Source organism: Triturus cristatus, chromosome 11 (assembly GCF_964204655.1).
Source record: "Triturus cristatus chromosome 11, aTriCri1.1, whole genome shotgun sequence".
Taxonomy (NCBI): Eukaryota; Metazoa; Chordata; class Amphibia; order Caudata; family Salamandridae; genus Triturus; species Triturus cristatus.
The window spans coordinates 658651487-658670723 of NC_140594.1; the positions used below are offsets into that span (position 1 = coordinate 658651487).

Sequence of the window (19237 nt, forward strand, 5' to 3'; positions counted from 1 at the left end):
AAATTACTATCATCACCATATTCCAGTCATGGGATTTTCTAATTTCATGGTTCACTTTGGGCACCAGGTAAGCGCTGGAGGCCATGCACACTCCCAGTTTTCTTAGTTTAGTTGTCAAAGGTGGAGGTAGAGGTTGAAAGGACTGCTGAGATGGCCCCTCCTTGAGTTAGGACTGAAGGAAGATGCAATTAAAGTGGATGGTAATAGGATGTTAGACCTGCTTTACAGATGGCAGTCTAAGAAGTTTCTTCAGATGTTGAATTCTGCCGGTGTGGGGTTGCACTATGACTTGGACAGGGGAAAGATTCAGCTGTAGTAGTGCAGCCAATTGTTTTATAAATGCAGTAAATGTGAGGGCATCCATCCATCCATCATAGATGTCAGGGCGGAATCAATGCTTCTGCCTGGGCAGAAACCGTTTTGATGGTCAGAGAATAGTCTGTTTCCGTCTGTAGAGTAGGGGATATGCTACCTTGATCTAGCAAGAAAAAGTTGTTTTTCTTGATGAGTGGTGTGATATCGAAAGTCATAAAAACAGTGGGAAATATGAGTGGAGTGATTGAGTTGATGAGGCTGCTTGTTGCTAGGGAGGAAGTGCTTATGGAGATTAGGATGTCCTTGAAGGTTTGTGATGTATAGGGGTCCGGCCGCGAGCCAACTGCCCTACATGCCTCCCTTTTCCAAATCCATGAAAAGAACTCAAAAGGTTGTTGCAGGTGGCCAAAGACTGTTTCTGCTTGTGACATTTCGCTTGTTAGCTCTAGTCTCATGTAGTGAATCAGCCACTTTTGTGGTCTGACACCCTATGATGACCCTCAACCACCACCATTCTGTACTGACTTAAGTGTGTTCTGCCTTTTAGTGGAATAGTCTTTCCAAGAATAGAAGGTATGGGATGTTGAGGTGCAGTCTTGTGGGTGGTGCTGCACACATGTGCTCAATGTTGTATACTGAGGGATTTAGTGTATAATGTTATTTGGGTTAGGTGAATTATGACTTTGACCTATTGGCTTTGACGTGGTCTAATGTCATTCTGCCTTCTGACTTTACCTTGCTTCAAACTTTTCTGTGTGCACAGTGGTGCTTGTAAGTTGTGTGGATGAGAATTATAGGTGCTCCTTGCTTTTTTGATTCCATCTTGCTTTGGGCCTTTGTGTGCATGGCTTAACTAACTCTGAAGCCATTTTCTGTGAAGAAGAGGGCATGTTTTGCTTTCCTGCTGTTTTTCGCATTTTACTGACTAGAGAGAACTGGTTCTTATCAGAGGAATGTACATGTTTGACTTTTAGTCATAACAGGGGCCTGATCAACCCTTGGTCTGACCTCGAAGCAGGCTGGTACTGGCTCTCATGAGAACTAGGGGGCGTGGCTTGCTAGAAGCTTCGCTGTGTTTTGAATGTGTATTAAAAAGGGGAGTCTACACTGGCTCGGTGGAAGTTCATCCGTGGAGCAGACGTGTTGTCACGGAAAGTGGGGTCACCTCTGAGCTTTCGCCCGGTTCAAGCAATGGACTCCCCTTGAGCAAAGTGGGGTGAAATGATGAGGTGAGGTGTCTCTGCTACTAACTGTCTCTGAATTCTTTCCTTTCCTTCTTATTTTCTGATTCTTAAATATATATATATATTTCTAAATATATATTTGTCTTGATTGAGTTTCAATCATACTATTGATATGTTAGAGTCTGCTATGTTAGGTGCATTTGGCTTACTGTGTGGTGCTATTTACTAATAAATACATCACAGATATACCAATTCGTCTTTTCCTTGTAGCAGGAGGTGTGTACTCTTCTTGGCCAAGTATTCTATTGTAGAAGGATGGGTGAATTCCCTTCTAGCAGGTAATTGTGTTATAGGAAGTTGGTGCTACTCCTCACAAGTGATGCGCAAATTATTGTTTTCTTGCCTTGCCTTTGGGGGAGTGTTGAAAGTTTGCCCACCTTAGGAAGTGCTGTGTATATGTTATATTCCATAAGTTTGGAACTGATATTCTCTCCCTGGGAAAGTGACGGTACATTCCTTTGTCCAGGGGAGATCTAAGGTTTGTCATTACATTTTTGGCGTAGTCGGCAGGATCTGAACATTGATTTAAAAGGGGGAAGAAATACGTTTTTTTATTTATTTTTTATTTCAGAAATTAAAAGCAGACTCTTAGATATCAATTGATTTATTTGCATGGGGGTAGCCCATATGATGTGCTGGCTCGTGAAGTGAGCTAATTGTGCTGAGTTAGAATTGGTGTGTGTGTGTTTAAGTGTGTTTTGTAAAAAGTGCTTATAATTAGCTTGCTACGTTAGGCAGAAAGGGCTGGATCCCTTTCAAGTGTTTGTTAAGGAATGCATATCAAATGTTTTCAGTTGCAAAGTGAATGTACGATGTCAGAGCATAACTCTGAAGCGTGGGACACCTTCGAGTTTAAAGACTCTGGAGTTGCAATGAAGGGTGTTAATCAGCAGGAGATTAATGATATTTTAGACAGAGACAGCGGTGTTATTTTAAATGTGTTGGTTAAAATGCATCAAACATGTGAGCATTTGCTAACAGAACGTAGTGAGTTGAAAACAGAGCTAGTTGATGCCCAGTTTGAAAATATATCTTTGAAGACAGAATTAAACGTGTACCAGGCTCTGAAGCCGTTTACTTTGACCTGCCAGAATGATTTAGATGTGCCAGAAAGGAATGTGCAGGACAGTAAACAGACTAATGTTTTAGGCTTAAGGATCACCGGTTGCGGACATAAATTAGATATGACAGTGAATGTTCCATTTTGCTTCAAAAGAGAAATGCAACAATGTCATTTTGAATGTGAACAGCAGATTGTGTACGATTACAGGAAAGTGCAGGGAATTGAAAGGTTACTTTTAAATTCAGATGCTGGACAAATGCAGATGATTTTGTTCGTTTGCGCACCAAAAGATACTGGACAGAACAGAGTTAGAGAAAATGTGGTTTGCCTATGGGCGATTGCAATGGTTATTAAGTGGCATGTACATACAGAAAAACAGTTTGCACAGGATTCGATAGAAGGTCCTGAAGTGGAGTTTGAAACACAAGATTTCCCAGTGAAGGTGCCCTATGTTACAAAGGAAATTAATTTGAAACAGTACGGAATGCCAGATGGGCGTGAAGGGATCAGTGAGATCATGCAGGGCTTGACAGACTGAGGTGGTGACACAAACATATACCTTCTTTGACTGATGCTGTCCCAGATATTGTTACAGAAGTAGCATGGGACTTGATATGTGACTTTTGATATTGCCAATGCTTTTTTCTTTTTGATATGTCAAGAGCAGTTTAGTTTTTTTTTTTCATGAGGTGATAGACTAATGACAGTTAAGAATTTGCTTGAATTAGTTAGACAGAAAGGGGGAGCATTTTTAGATTAAAGAATGTGAAGTCTTGCTGGAGGTCAGGAGTGGTTAAAGCTGTTTTTCCTTTCAGACATGTAAAGAGTTGTTCTGGGAGTGGGTCATTTGAAAGCGTCTTTGAGAGTGATGTTTGGGAGGCTTGCAATGAGATCATCCAGCAACGCTGAGAAGAGTTCAGGCTTTCTGTGAAGTCCGAGGAGGAATTCCTACGGGAGGGATTGTTTCAGCTCCTCTTCCCGGTAGGCAGTGACAGCTTCTTGGAGATAGATGTCTGGGAGGCTTGCAAAGGCGCAGGTTCTCCTCCTCCCACCCCCATGAGGAGAGTCGCAAAGAAAGTTGGCAGGAGTGCAAGGCACTTCGACCTTGAAGGAGATAAGGTGCGAGCTAGAGACAGCCGAGAAGTCTCTGCTTGCTATGTTTGGCGAGGGGCCATTTGGTGTCCGCAGAGATTTGTGAAGGGGGGCAGCACCTGTGAGGGGTGCAGTGAGAGAAGTGAGAGAAGGAGACTGCCCCAGCCCTTCTTGCTGTGTATAGAAAAAGAGGGATTTTACCAAGAATTCACAGGCTAAAGCGTTGGTAGTATTCTTAGACAATTCCCCAGAGCTGGAGGAGACCTATGTAGACACAAATTAAAATATTGTATTTTTAGAAATGCAAGACGGAAGAAGTGTACTTTTGAAAAATGTTTTTTGCAAGAAGAGTGATGCTTGTTTCTTTTTCAGATTCGCCCAGTTCTCCGCGTGTGAGTGGGACTCCCTTCTCCCGTGTGAGTGGGGCCCTCCCTCTCCCCCCCCTTTCCTTCCCTTCCCTCCCCTTCCCCCCCCCCAAGCCTGGAGTGCTCGCCAGACCAGACGGTGGCGGCTGATGCCTGTGGCTATCCAGACTGGATGGGGTCCTCCCTTGTCAAGGAGATACAGCTGCTGATATATACCAGAGAGCATGATGGACTGCTTCTTTCCAAGCAAAAAGGGATCAGCAAAGTGTGGAACTGTTTCCTTCACGTGAGGCCAACTTTACATGCATGGAGGCTGTGTGTCTTTCACACAGGGTAACTCCTTATATAAAAGTGAAGAAGAGGGAACTACGGGATGTGCTTTGCCAGAACTGTTTTATCAACGTGAAGTTCAGATGCGATGGGAGACGGCTGTGTGTTTTTTCACACAGAAGGACTGTTTTTGTTTTTATGAATGAAGACCTATAGAGACGCTTTGCTGCGATCGGCGTAGATATTTTCTGAGTTAGTGAACAGTAATAACCTGTAGCTGTTGCTACAATATATGAGTTTGGCAGTAGAGTTTCCAGTTTAACCATTAGAGGCATTAGGAGCATTCAAAAGCTTGATTGATTTATTTTGTGTATTCATTTAAACATGTATCCAGATATCTATGAGCTATTTCTAGATGCACCTGAGTTATTGCTTTTACATGTATTTAGAGAATGCAGACTTTATTTGCTCTAAAGTGATTATCATATACTTTTGATGAGTTTTTCAGTTTTGCAATGGAGCATTTCGATCATAGTTGCTTTTTAGTCATGATTTGTTTTGAATTATGTATTTTTGTGTAGCCACTTCAACACATGAGTTGCTGTTTCAACATGTGCTTTTTAGTAGTTGTGACTTTTAATTTAGACATGTGGTTTTAAATGGTTTTGCTTTCAATTGAGATATGCAGTGATTTAATGATAGTTTTGTTTTTAAGTTATGTATTTGCTAGATTTTGTTTTTGACATATGTGAATGGTGATGATCAAGGGTCATGGGGTGCAATGTAGTGAATCAGCCACTTTTGTGGTCTGACACCCTATGATGACCCTCAACCACCACCATTCTGTACTGACTTAAGTGTGTTTTGCCTTTTAGTGGAATAGTCTTTCCAAGAATAGAAGGTATGGGATGTTGAGGTGCAGTCTTGTGGGTGGTGGTGCACACATGTGCTCAATGTTGTATACTGAGGGATTTAGTGTATAATGTTATTTGGGTTAGGTGAATTATGACTTTGACCTATTGGCTTTGACGTGGTCTAATGTCATTCTGCCTTCTGACTTTACCTTGCTTCAAACTTTTCTGTGTGCACAGTGGTGCTTGTAAGTTGTGTGGATGAGAATTATAGGTGCTCCTTGCTTTTTTGATTCCATCTTGCTTTGGGCCTTTGTGTGCATGGCTTAACTAACTCTGAAGCCATTTTCTGTGAAGAAGAGGGCATGTTTTGCTTTCCTGCTGTTTTTCGCATTTTACTGACTAGAGAGAACTGGTTCTTATCAGAGGAATGTACATGGTTTGACTTTTAGTCATAACAGGGGCCTGATCAACCCTTGGTCTGACCTTGAAGCAGGCTGGTACTGGCTCTCATGAGAACTAGGGGGCGTGGCTTGCTAGAAGCTTCGCTGTGTTTTGAATGTGTATTAAAAAGGGGAGTCTACACTGGCTCTGTGGAAGTTCATCCGTGGAGCAGACGTGTTGTCACGGAAAGTGGGGTCACCTCTGAGCTTTCGCCCGGTTCAAGCAATGGACTCCCCTTGAGCAAAGTGGGGTGAAATGATGAGGTGCGGTGTCTCTGCTACTAACTGTCTCTGAATTATTTGCTTTCCTTCTTATTTTCTGATTCTTAAATATATATATATATTTCTAAATATATATATTTGTCTTGATTGAGTTTCAATCATACTATTGATATGTTAGAGTCTGCTATGTTAGGTGCATTTGGCTTACTGTGTGGTGCTATTTACTAATCACAGATATACCAATTCGTCTTTTCCTTGTAGCAGGAGGTGTGGACTCTTCTTGTTGTAGAAGGATGGGTGAATTCCCTTCTAGCAGGTAATTGTGTTATAGGAAGTTGGTGCTACTCCTCACAAGTGATGCTTAAATTATTGTTTTCTTGCCTTGCCTTTGGGGGAGTGTTGAAAGTTTGCCCACCTTAGGAAGTGCTGTGTATATGTTATATTCCATTAGTTTGGAACTGATATTGTCTCCCTGGGAAAGTGACGGTACATTCCTTTGTCCAGGGGAGATCTAAGGTTTGTCATTACATCTCAATAGCCTGGCTTTTGCAAACTCTACTCCTGAGGTATTGATCCAGATTTTAGTTTCGGAGACAATTTGACTTGCGGCTTTACAGGAGGTTTCAGAGTGAAGGTTTTTGTGGGTGTGCACAGAGTGTTACCTCATTGAAGCCTGTTTTCACAAGGTGAATCAAGTCTCCATTACTACATTTGTTCTCTTTGCCAGTATAAAGCCAAGCTGAGCATGGTCCTGACTGTTAGTCGACTGAACCCAAGAATGATAGTACCTTAAGGGACCAATGAATATGAATAGGTGCTACGGTAACTCGCCCCGGCCAAAGAAAAAGTTCAATGTACATTAAGAGTTACAGACAAATTCTCACTCAAAATCTTTGACAAGATCTGATGAATTCATAGCATCCCTAGAAATGTGCAAATGAGTCAGTTACCTCTAAAAGGCTGGCCTGATTGTTATTGAAACTAGGTTCAATATTAAAAGACAACAAAACAGCTCCAGACAACCAATCCTAACTTTCAGGGCTTCAATAAAGAGAATACAGCACTACCTTTTCGATAACACTGAAGTCGTAAAATAAGTTCTATAAGCACAATTCACCTGGGCTGCAACGAATAAGCAGCTGGGGGTTCTGTAGAGTGACTGAGGCTTCTCCGTCTTCTAGAGATGGCTGGTGGTACCGGATGTGCACCGGGATGTCCGCTCTAAAGCATTCAGCACAACTAAATGGGTCCGGTTTGGCGACAATGAAGGCAGTGTGCCCGATAGATAAATATTCCGCAGCTTCCACATCTACCACGTCAGTGATGATAGCCTTAAGGGGCAGATTAAAATAATACAGGTGAAATTAAAAGTCACATATGCATTATTGTTGTAGGGTCGAGAGGTAGAATGGAAGCGGTTTCTTTCTACACATGAATGAAATAGTTACTTTCAGTCTGCCCCTATTGAGTTCGTGAGCTGTGAGCTTAGAATATATGTAACAGCAGAGACTGAAGGATATCTACAATTGCAGACGGATGTGACACTGTAATATATGTTAAGACGGATATGAAAAATGTTACTTACCTGAATCAATGATTCTCCACTGTGGTTCAGATTAGCATGACTTAGTACCTCCTCCGGCATTATGGAGAAATCATGCAACAATATCTTTTTGGTTCTTTTTACAGGGTTATTAAATTGTGAAATTTGGGCTATTTTCTGTCAATAAAGGGCACATTTTGAGTTCGGCCTCAAAATTGTGAGTTTGGTATCCACTCACTATATACTGAGTGCTATTCAGAGGCAGCGGAGCATTTTCACAAAAAATGTCCCGGCCGAGCCAACAGGAGCTCTTTAGGTGAAAATCCAGTGCGAACATACAATGTGACCTGCTTGTCAACGATTAGTTTTTCAGAAACAAGTGCACACAATGGGTGCTTGTTTCTGGAAATTTTGTTGCTTTTATCCCATTTTGTAGTTCCTGTTTGTTTTTCTATTTGTGAGCGCTGTGCCGCCGACACTGTCTGCAAACAGGGAAAATCTGTGTCAGAAAAACCTCAGAAAATATGGCTAGTCTTATGATGGGCCTCCTGATGCGGAGGTTCTGGAAGGGCTTTGATCGGTGATTTGGTAGCAGACAAATGTTTACCACAGTGAGGTCAGCCATCAGTAAACAAGTGGTTCCTAGACCTGTAAGTGAGGCAGAGGAGCAAAGTGTGCGCATAACGCACAGTTGTTAATTTAGGGCCAATTAAAGTTTTAAGAACACTTTAAATAATTCCCTAAGTCTCTTTAGTTATAAGCCCCAGGCAGCAGGTATGACACCTCATTCAAAGGAGGAGGTGGCGGCAAGCGAAACTATATTGGACGTTCGGCCAAGATTAAAACAGATAGAGGAAGGATTTCCTTCTCTACCTTAGGATCCTGCATAGACACAATCTGTCTGAAAAAACGTATGAAGAAAAGCAAAACCTTTGGAAGCATGATGCAGAAGAATAAGCGTTTAACAAAAGCAATCTTTAAAAATAAATTAGCAGACCTCGAGTTCTCCTCCCAAATTAGATTGCAAGCCTACAAAATGTGTGAAATACATTCCATGTTGCAGAGCTTTCCTCAATGTTAGGAGCTATCCCCTCAAGGCCCAAATGGTAACCGTGACCAGATGGATGTTCCTGGCCAATGAGAGATGCGGAAAGGCATACATTCATGGAGTGGAAGGGTATAGAGGCATGGTCTCTCTTTTGATACTTGATAATATACCGTTTCTCCTACTTGCGGCCACCCCTGCCACTGTCAGAACCCATCCTGTCATGGGTCTCACATTAACAATGCTTGTTTCAGCATTTTAACAGATCTGCTAGAGTTGAACTGGCCCTTCTATGATCTTTACCGCAACCAAGATGTCCACACAATTAAAGACGCACCCTTGATGCAGATAGCATATTAAAGCTTCATATAATCTGAAAAACAAAAAAATACAATAAAAGACATACAACCTGTCCTTCAACATTATATTATCACCCCTCTATGTTACATTGAATGGGCTGCTGTGATTCCCTCTTTTTTGGAGAGCGTGTGGCGCTAATGATTTTATCACCCATGTGCTACCCTCTAATGCAGAGAACCAGAGCCTCTGGACCACAGCAATCGGCGAAACAGCAGGAATTCTGGATCATCAACCCCCCTTGTCCCACTGCTAGCTCTTTCAAGGAGGAAGTCCCACTTCTCACTGTCCGGACAATTCAGAGGGAACTGTCCACAAGGTCTTACTCGCATCGCCAATAGGTCTAGCCTTTGGGACCTTATATAAGTGATTAGCCCCGCAGCACATTATCCCCGCACTCGCATACCCACACACTCTCAAGACCTGCAAATAATCATACACGTTTATTCCTTTTTTTACATCGATATGAAGCGAGAAATGTTAAAAGGTTTAACTTTTGCCTAATGTTAGTTGGCATTTCTGGTTTACTTCTCGCCCCTTCGTTAGCTGCCCATATAAACTGAAGCATATTGTCAGCCCTCTATACCTTCTTTTGGCCACTGCGATCTAACGGTACAGGCTGAAAGGTGCACTTTGAACAGACATTGTCTTTAATAATAATAATAGTGTATAGTGCCATCAGAAAGGCTACTTCTGGCGACTGATGGAAACGGAGTGTGGGAGGCAGAGCTCCCAAAAAGGAGCGAGCCATGACTAGAACATTTAGCAAGAATTCGGGTTTCCTGGACCTAAACTGGCCACCCTTAAAGTCATGTGCTGTTATTTTAGCTATTCAGCGAAACAAAAACGTGCACAAAAATGGCTGCAGAATTGTGAATTGCTGCCTTGAGCGCAAGAACCGTGTGATTTTTTTAAGATTAAATATATCCTGAAATGATTAACATTTTGCGTAGTTAAACCTTATTGCTATGTGAAGTACATCTTACTGTACTTCAAGGTCTGCAAATCACAGAGGCGATTCGAAGAAAAAGCACAGAGGGAGTTGATGGTTTCCTCTGACTTTCCTCAGCCAGACACTCCCAATAAAATGGCGCTAGCCCCTAATTTAGAGGCCCTTCCAAAGAGCCAGTTGTGGCAAATACAGGAGACGGTGGTCGTTGACATAATAAACACAGATAAACTGGGGAAGTGGAACCCGCTGTCCTTCCAGGATGGGCCAATAAGCGTTGGGCTTACTAGGCAGCGAAGGGTCTGTAATGTCTGTAGTACACCGTCTATGGAGTTTATCTTCTTTGGTCTCACACTGGCAGAGTTTTCTACCGCAGAGACGGGCCCTATGGCAGAAGATATACTTTCTGGAGACTCGTTTCCCAGAGACTAGACCCTCCCTTGATCGCACGTGTACGACTGCTGAGACGACCCAGACGTCACTTTCTGAAATATCCAAACGTCGTTTTCCGCTGGGTGCGACTGTTTTGAAAGAAGACCCGCCACGTACGAGTGGAAGGTCCGCAGTCACCTCATCCCTCCAGGGATCGAGGCTACTCCTCCCGCACGAGGACATCCTCTACCCCATCAGACCACGAAGAAGTGATTGCCACCACGGATGATGTTCCTTCTGCTCATGCGGACAAAAAATAATACTGCAGTAGATACCCAAAGTAAGATTGATACCATCTTCCGTTTGTCTTAGAGAGTGAAACTCGGAACACCTTTTTCTTCCTGAAATGTAAATGTAAATGTAGTGCATTTATATAGCGCTCCGCACACCCCCGAAAGGGTCTCTCAGGCGCTGTGCACATACCGCTGTGGAACCCTTCCTGGCCTTTCCCTGTGAAGAGCCCACTCCTGGGCACCCCCAAGGTGAAGCCAGGCATCCTAGCGCTGTTGGGGCCATTGTGGGGATTAAGCAAGCTATTGCCCAGAGTTGCAGAGTGTGACCCATGATTAGAATAGGCACCGAGGCGAGAATTATCGGGTCCGGGGAAATTGAGCCCAAGACCCACCGAGGCGGGAATTGAACCCTGGTCCGGGCCAGACCTCTGCATCAGGGTCTGCCGCTCTAACCATTGAGCCACACTTCTCCACAAATGAATTTCTCCAATTGCTGACCGTGTCAGTGACGGTATAAATGATCGGTTTCTCCGGTAAAGGGTCTATCCCTTTTAGAGATCTCCTCTAGGAAAACGTATGGAGCGTACGTCACGGCTCCAAGGACACCTACTCCTCTACCCTGATATTGTTTACCCTTGCCAACATATCTCACTTTGTGTGAGACAAATGATGGCACGCCTTCAAAGTGTTCCTTTTCGCCCCCTTTCTCCCCTAATATTCTATCCTGATGACACAAAACGTGCGGTTCTGGCTCCAGCATTTTGAACGGCTCAACCACCTCCTTCTGACCAAAGCATTCTGCTTCCGCCTACGTGGAATTTAGTCTTGTTGTCTCTCGCGGCATGAGGTTACTTGAAATTCAGATTGACTCTGTGTCCTGTCACTCCACATGAGCTATGTACTGCCCGGACACATTGTGCTTCTCTTTATCAAGACAAGGTGTACTCAACATTCTTGGACAATTCAGTAGTCCCTTTTTTCACACCACCTTCCCGGCCCTTTCTCGATTACAGGGTGACTCAATGCCTATGGTTCTGCAGAGGTGAATAACCTACTCGGTGTCGTTCGTTCTGATACCAGAAGCTAGGCCAAAGCCCCATTTCTGGGTTCTATCATCAACACAGGACTGCAGGGAACGACCGTACCATTCTCTGCTTTCAGAACGTGTCACTGATGGCCTACTGGTTAAGGTTTCAGACTGTGTGGAGTTAGGGTCTCAGTGGCCCCTTCTCTGCTCAAATTTCTTAGTCATCTTTTAGAAGCAGCCGTTGAAGTGTGGGGTTGGCTGGCCATTGTAGGAAAGTGCCTCTTTTGGACATTTATAGCCCCCACTTTTTGCCTGGAAAATTATGTAATTTCGACTGTAAGTGCACAGGGTCCCTGCCAAAGGTCCCCTGTGCCAGAAGCTCTTTCCTTAAACTCAACCTTCTATTTCTCAATTGGCACAACTTCAGTACCCCTTGTAAGTCCCTAGTAAATGGTACCCCTGGTACCTAGGACACTGGCACTGAAGATGGACCCCAGTGCAGCAGCATGAACTGTGCCACGCTAGGGCCCTCTCACTCAGGCCATGCAGGCTGCCATTGCAGACTACATGCCTTGGTGCAGAAAAAACCGAAGAGTCGACATGGCACACATCCCTGTGTGCCATGCCCACAGAGCCTGCATGAGACATAGGTAAGCCACCCCTCTAGCAATTCTTATAGTCATAAGGCAGGATGCACTATATCTCCTATGAGGTCATATCTGCAAAAGCAGATCTGCCCCTGCAATATCGATTTCGATTCTTGAATATTGTAAGTGAACAGGGAAGCCATTAGGAGTACATGGGCTGGACACTCGTCGTTACGAGTTCCCCAGGTCCATGATGGCTTGACTGTATTGTGGGATGTTTGGTACCAAACATCTCATCTAAATAAACCTGCACTGATTCCAGTGTCAGATGTATTAATAATTGCACACAGAGGACCCCTTAGAGGGGTCCACTGAAAACCTACCAACCCTTAGTGTGGTCACTAACTGGTCTAAGTCAGCCTGTCACCATCAGGCAGAGTTCTGACCTCATGGGGTGAGCACCAGCGCGCTCAGAGGTCGAGAACAAAGCCTGTCCTGGGTGGAGGAAGAGCCCTGGTCAAGAAGAGCCATCTGGGGCAGGAAGCTTCAATGGCCTTGCTGCCTTTGAAATGCAACCCCAGCCTCCCCTGATAGAAGGCGTAGGGCCCTCCTGTCCTCACCCCTTTTGGCGGGAAGACTGGCAGGAAAACCAAGTTAGAGTAGTAGGTGTGCCCCCCTCTGCCAACTCCACCTCTCATGTGTTGGAGGCGAGGTGCAACATATTTTTCAGTGCCCACCATCTTGAAGATGGTGGGACTCTCCAATCAGGGCTAGGGCTGTGTCGCCCCCCCACCGGAGGTGGGTATAATAGAGGGTGTAGACAACCCAGGTAAGTGGCCCACTGGTCACTACCTGTCACTCCATTGTAAGTGCCCCTAAATTTATTATTTAGGTTGCTTCCCCAGACCTTGAATTTAGATTCCAGGGACACAAGAAGAAGACGACAGAAGAAACACTGTTGGACCGAGAACTGCAGACCTCGTGGTGGACTTTGGGCACAAACTGCTGCGGCTGCCATAGTGCTTGTCTTGTCACCACGTGGTCTCCACAAACCCCAGAGGGTCATAGGAACTTCGGAAATCGCCAAAGAACTCCCTCGAGATAGAGGTACTATCTCCCTGCAGCCGCAGGAAACAAAAATAGCCAAGTCTGGGCCAGCATCATCCAGCTCCCCAGGTTGTGATGTGTCTGAGTAGCCACCAAAGCCTGTTCTGGAGGGTCGGCTTGGCTGCTACACCAAGTCTTGGGGGTCCAGGACCCACCGGCGCTGAAAGGCATGAATACCCGAGGTAAAGGACCCTTTGCTGCAAAAGCCTACAAAACCTAATACAGGCGGACTACAATTTACAGTGAGCCAGCATTCGAAGAGGGACTTCAGGACTCCAGAGACCCACGACAGCAGTGGCCCAGAAGCTTCAGAATCATCGCTCCAAGGTGCCAGCCCCTGACTGCGAGGTTCATCATTGCGCGCCTTAGCCGTGCTGCCTATCTTCACAGCACTCAGCCCGCCTGGCCAAGGGCATCTTAAAACCAGCTGTGCTCCCAGAGCCCTTGCGACCGCTACTCTCCCTTGAGAGCCCTCTGACTTGCCTGCAAGTCCCCCTTTGCTTTACTTTTAGAGGTGGCCACCTGGCTTTGTAGCATGCCAGCTAGAAGGCCCACTTTTTCCTTGTTTCCAGAGAAACCCAGGAAGCGCCCGAGAACTTGGCCTTGGTACTTTGGACCTTGGCCCTGAACTTTCCATTCTCAAAAGGGTAACCACACAATAACTGTACCGCATTGCTTTTTCCATTTGCAAAATTGTGCACAACTGTGATTATTGCATTTTACTGTGATTTATCGTATTGCAAAAGTATTTACCTTATAACCAAAGTCCTTGGTCTAAATATTTAAATAAAAAGAGTACTATTTTTCTAATTTGGTCTCAAATTCATTCCTTGAGTGTGTGTATCATTTATTGCCTTGGTGGGTACAACAGATGCTTAGCACTATCCTCTGATAAGCCTAACTGGTCGCCCACACTAACACAAATTAGAACGTTAATATTATCTACTTTTGCCTCTTAAAACCAATATGGGTCTCTTTGACCTCTCTGCATACTGTACCCCGTTGTGGTTCACTGTATAGTGAGGTGGGTTTCCTACTGCTGTGTATGTACAGATCTCCTCCATGGGTTGGCGGTCCTCGCAGGAAGCCCTTTCACGCAATCTGTTCAGAGAGGTTAGTGTCGGATACACTAAAACTTGGACCACCACCTCGATGTGGCATGTTTAGCTGCGAGTGGCCGATATCTTGATGGTCCGGTTCACACACAAACTAGGAGAGCGGGACCTTGGCCTTGAATAGTGGGTGTGGGTCAAACTGGCCTTTAGATCTTATGCTTCGTATCGCTAAGATCCCAGCAGGGAAAGCGCCATCCCACAAGTTCAAGTATCCCTGGGTAGGCCGGGTCAGTACTACATGGTTTCCCTGGCATCTTGCCTGTCCACTCGAGTGCGGGTGTTCTTCTAGGAGAGCTGAACTTTGTTAGTCCTCTCCACGGACGTGTCCCTGCAGACTTGCAAAATATTTTTGCTTGGCGCTTTCACTCCCTCTCTGGTAATTCTCATTGAGTCAGTATATTCTCCGTGCTCAATCAGTTATCTGTTACTTCGCTAGGGAGTCTCACTCCGTTCCCAGAGCTTCGGAGGTATCTGGCAATGGTACAGTTCAATTCCTCTCCCTCACAGATTTTTGGTCGGGCTGGCGGGTCTGCAACATCTAGCCAGATTCTGCCCGCATGTGGTATGCCCCAGCCTGAAATTAGTAGTTAGGCTGGTTCGGCACATGAATTTTGGACCCTAATGGTCCAAGTTCTTGCTGTCATCCTCTTCCTGGCAGAATAGCGTTCCAATGGTTTTTGTAACCTTTTGTGCCTATCCATTGGTCTGCAATTTTCAAAATATTATTTGCTCATAGAGAGTGGCCAATTGACAACGCTTCTCTAGCCCATAGAGATGTGCAGGGTATTCCCTTAGTCAACCTTTCTTCCGACCAGGTCGGTCCTTTTTGAGATGTCAATTTTAACCTCAGGGTGATACAAAGAAGGCATGCCAACTCTGATTTATCCTGCTAGCATCTTTCAATACAATGGATCACTCCATTATGTTTCGTATTCTACGAACCGGTGTTGGATGTTTAAGCCTTGATCATTCCAGGTACGTTTTATTTTTATTTAAGATATGGTGTTTTTCACCATTACACATGGTCACAGAAAATTTTCTAAGCAATTTATTTGCCTAAAGTTTCATACAACTTCAGATTGTGCAGAGTGCAATGTCAGGGGAGGCACAATGACCGGGCATCAGATATCTTCCTTTCAACCCTTTCTGTTACTTTAGTACGCTGGTTGAAAGCGGGTGATGATATCTAATTTGGAGTTTATTTAGTCAGAGGACATATGCCTAAAAATCTTGCGGTGTAAGTTCTCCTCTACAGCACACCGTTTAAGTGAACTAGTTTACCAGTGGTATTTTCAGTATTTTTACTACAAACCGATTCTAGATGTGACTTCACTTGTGTGGCAACAGGTTTGAACAAGCATAATTCGAAGCATCCGGTCTTCACATAGAATACAAGTTTTTCTAACTAACGTGTCAAAAACTTTCAGTTCAGGACTTGGAGGCGAGGATTTTCCCAGTCTCATTTATTAAATAATGTTGATTAACATGCTGGAGTGTTATAATATTTCTATTATCCCACCTTCATGTAATAATATATATTCATATGTGATGTTTATCCTACATGACACTAGGTAGTATGTACTAATGTACTCATATGTGGTGTATTTACCCTACATGACTTTGAGTATTGTATGCCAGTGTGTTTGGCTCTACATTGAATTGGGTATTAAGGAGATTTTTCTTTGTCCTTCTCAGATTCTGATTGGAAGCTCGATTAGAGGAATTGAAGAAGTTCCAGGTTCTGAGCAGGAAACGGAATAGGAGTGTTCCAGCAGGTTGAACTTGGGTTCCAGTTATAGTTCTGCATGTTCGTCAAGAGATTCCACTCCAGTTCATCAGTCGAGTGGACAGTTAGGTTATTCCAGTTCAAACGGATTTCAGCATATCAAAGTTCATGGACTGTTTGCCATCGCTGGCAAAGAAAGAGGAATTGATATGGCATCCTGTCATAACATCGACAGAGGCATGGCCTGATTGGTATATCGTGGATGAAGTCACGTGATGATCACTGGGAAGGATTATGTAACTTACCCCGTAAGCATCTGGTCTTGGCATGTAGTCCTGTAGATTCACATGCTGTGCATAAGTCCGCCATCTAGTGTTCGGCTCGGATGATTGCAAGTTGTTTTTCTTCAAATAATGTTTTCGAGTCAGGAGGATGTGTGAGGACTCCTTTCGGTGATACTACGCATGGGTATCAACTCCATTATTAGATAGTTTTGCCGAAGGCAGGTGAGAATGGAGTTAGAGTAAGTATTAGTAATGTGATGCCTATGCTAGTAATGTGAATTATAGTGATGTGAGGCAGTAAACTGCGACCTGCAAAGGCATCCGGGGAGGAGGGAGGGCGCGTGTTAATCTACAGCACTACATGCCAAGAACATATGTTTGCAGGGTAAGGAACATCATTCTTTTGAGGCATGTGTGGCTGTAGATACACATGCTGTGCATAGACTGTAAAGCAGTCCCTCTCCCTAAGCGGTGGCTAGCCTGTGGAGGTTGCAGTTGTTTGAAAGAGAGTACGTCATACTGCTTGTCCATCATTTGCTTGTTAACGTGCTAAGACATCCACACAATAATGTTTTGTGAAAGTGTGTGGTGTGGACCATGTTGCTGCTTTGCAAATGTCAGCAATAGGAATGTTCCCTAAAAAAGTCATAGAGGTTCCTATTTTACGAGTTGAGTGAGCCTTAGGGGGAACATGTAAACGTCTTTTAGCTTTAGCATAACAAGTGTGGATTCATTTAACTATCCACATTGAAATCCTATTCTTTGAAATTGAATTTCCAGTGTAAGGAGGTTAAAACGCAATAAATAATTGCTTAGTTTTCCTAAATGTCATGGTTCTGTCGATGGAATACATTAAAGCTTTTTAATGTCTAGGGTATGTAGGGCTCTTTATGCAACTAATTCAGGCTATTATTGATTAATATAGAAAGGAGAGACTACTTTGGGAAGAAATGTTGGGTCTGTTCTGAGCACAATCTTGCCTCTATGGAGTTGGAAGAATGGTTCTTCCAAGGTTAGTGCCTGAAGCTCACTGACATATTTGAGTGCCACGATACCTATTCAGAAGGCTACAATCCAAGATAAGTATTGGGGCTGGCATGAATGTAGTGGCTCAAATGGTGGCCCCATTAGCCTTCTTAGTACAATGTTAAGATTCCATGCTGGCACTGGTTGGAATTTAGGAGGAATTACTCTTAAGTCCCACCATGAATGTTTTAATGACTGGTATTTTGAATAAAGATCAGATAGGCTGTAATGGCAGCAAGGTGTAGACGTACTGAAGTGTAGACTAAACCTGATGTTTGAAGATGCAGAAGATAACAAAGAATTGTTTGTAACTGCGCCTGTAAAGGGTTAACTTTTTGCCACTGGCAATTAAGTACACATTTGTTCCATTTAGCTGAGTAGCATTTTCAAGTTGTAGGTCTATGAGCTTCCTTAAGAATATCCATACATTGTTGTGGAAGGTTTAGATCTCCAAATTCCATGACTTCAGGAGCCATATAGCAAGGTTCATTAGCTTGGGATTGGGATGTCTGATTTTGCCATGGTTCTGTGTTAGAAGGTCCGGGTTGAGGGGAAGTTTCTCGTGGGGAACTTGTGAGAGTTATAGTAGTTTGGTGAACCATGGTTGCGGAGCCCAGGATGGAGCTATGAGAACTAGGGCGAGTAATGTCTGCCTGAGTTTTCTGACCAAATATGGAAGTAGTGGGAGGGGGGAAAAACATAGGCAAATATCCCTGACCAGTTCATCCATAGGACATTGCCTTTGGATAGTGGGTTTGGGAATCCGGACACGACGTTTGGGCATTTGGAGTTTTCTGGCGTTGTAAATAAGTCTATTTGTGGAAACCTTCACTTGTGGAGTACTTGGGGGTGGAGTTGCTATTCGTGGACTTCTTGATGCGTCCTGCTGAGGAGGTCTACAACTTTTGCTTGTGCCTGGTACATGTTCTGCCAGGAGATGAATGTGATGTACTGCTAAGCGCCAGAGTGTGGTAGGCACAATAACTGCAGATAGTGAGTCCCTTCCCGTTTTTGCAGCTAGTACATGGTTGTTATGTTGTCCGTTCGGATCAGTACAACCTTGTTCATTAGGTGAGTTAGGAACACTTTCATGCTTGAAGCTGGAGAACCTGTTGTTTGGGATCCCATATACCCTAAATTGTCAGAGTTTGCAGATGAGCTTCCCATCCTGTCCGAGAAGCATTCGCTGTAAGAGTGGCTTGGGGAACTAGGTCTAGAAACGGCCACCCCATGGAAAGGTTTTGTGAGTTCCACCAGCGCAGAGAGTGATGTGTGCGGCTCTCAGTCAACACTAGATCGTGCATTTGACCCTGTGACTGATTCCATTGGCGTGAAAGGCTTTCTTGCAGTGGTCTCATATGTAGACGTGCATGTGGGAGCAATGCGATGCAAGATGTCATCATGACTGTTCTGACCATTAGTTGATTCCCTGTTTGAAACTGTTGGACTAGTGCTTGAATGTTTTGAATCCTGGCTGTATTTGGGTATGCTAACCCTAATTGCGTGTTTTGAATGGCCCCTAAGTAAGGTTGGAGATGTGATTTGAGCAGATTGATGGTTAATCCTAGACTATGTAGTAGGCGGATTGTCTTTTCGATATGTTGGTAGCAAATGTGGGAGTTGTTGGCTTTTATGAGCCAATTATCCAAGTAAGAGAATATGTGAAGGTTTTCTCTCTACAAATATGTGGCAACCACTACCAGGCATTTTGTGAATACCCGTGGAGCAGTGGTGACTCCAGAGGGAAGCACTTTGAATTTATAGTGTTGTCTTTAGAAGACAAATGTAGGTATTTGCTATGGGCAGGATGAATTGGTATATGAGCAAATATACTGTTGCTCGTAGTGGGACCATTCACCTTGCCTTCATGGACTTGTCATCTGCGTTTGACTGTGTCAACAGGATCAAGCTATGGCAGTCCATGAGGAAAATGGGAGTGGA

At 44.1% G+C, this 19237-nt stretch overlaps 1 protein-coding gene across 2 annotated transcripts in view; it reads right to left on the minus strand.

The window, feature by feature from the left end:
* PIGX (phosphatidylinositol glycan anchor biosynthesis class X) overlaps positions 1–19237 on the minus strand; it is a 184847-nt gene that overhangs the window by 30386 nt on the left and 135224 nt on the right. For both annotated transcript variants that reach the window (XM_085634214.1, XM_085634215.1), the window contains exon 5: positions 6983–7196. In XM_085634214.1, the coding sequence (XP_085490340.1) occupies positions 6983–7196 (214 nt within the window). The remainder of the gene's footprint in view (positions 1–6982; positions 7197–19237) is intronic.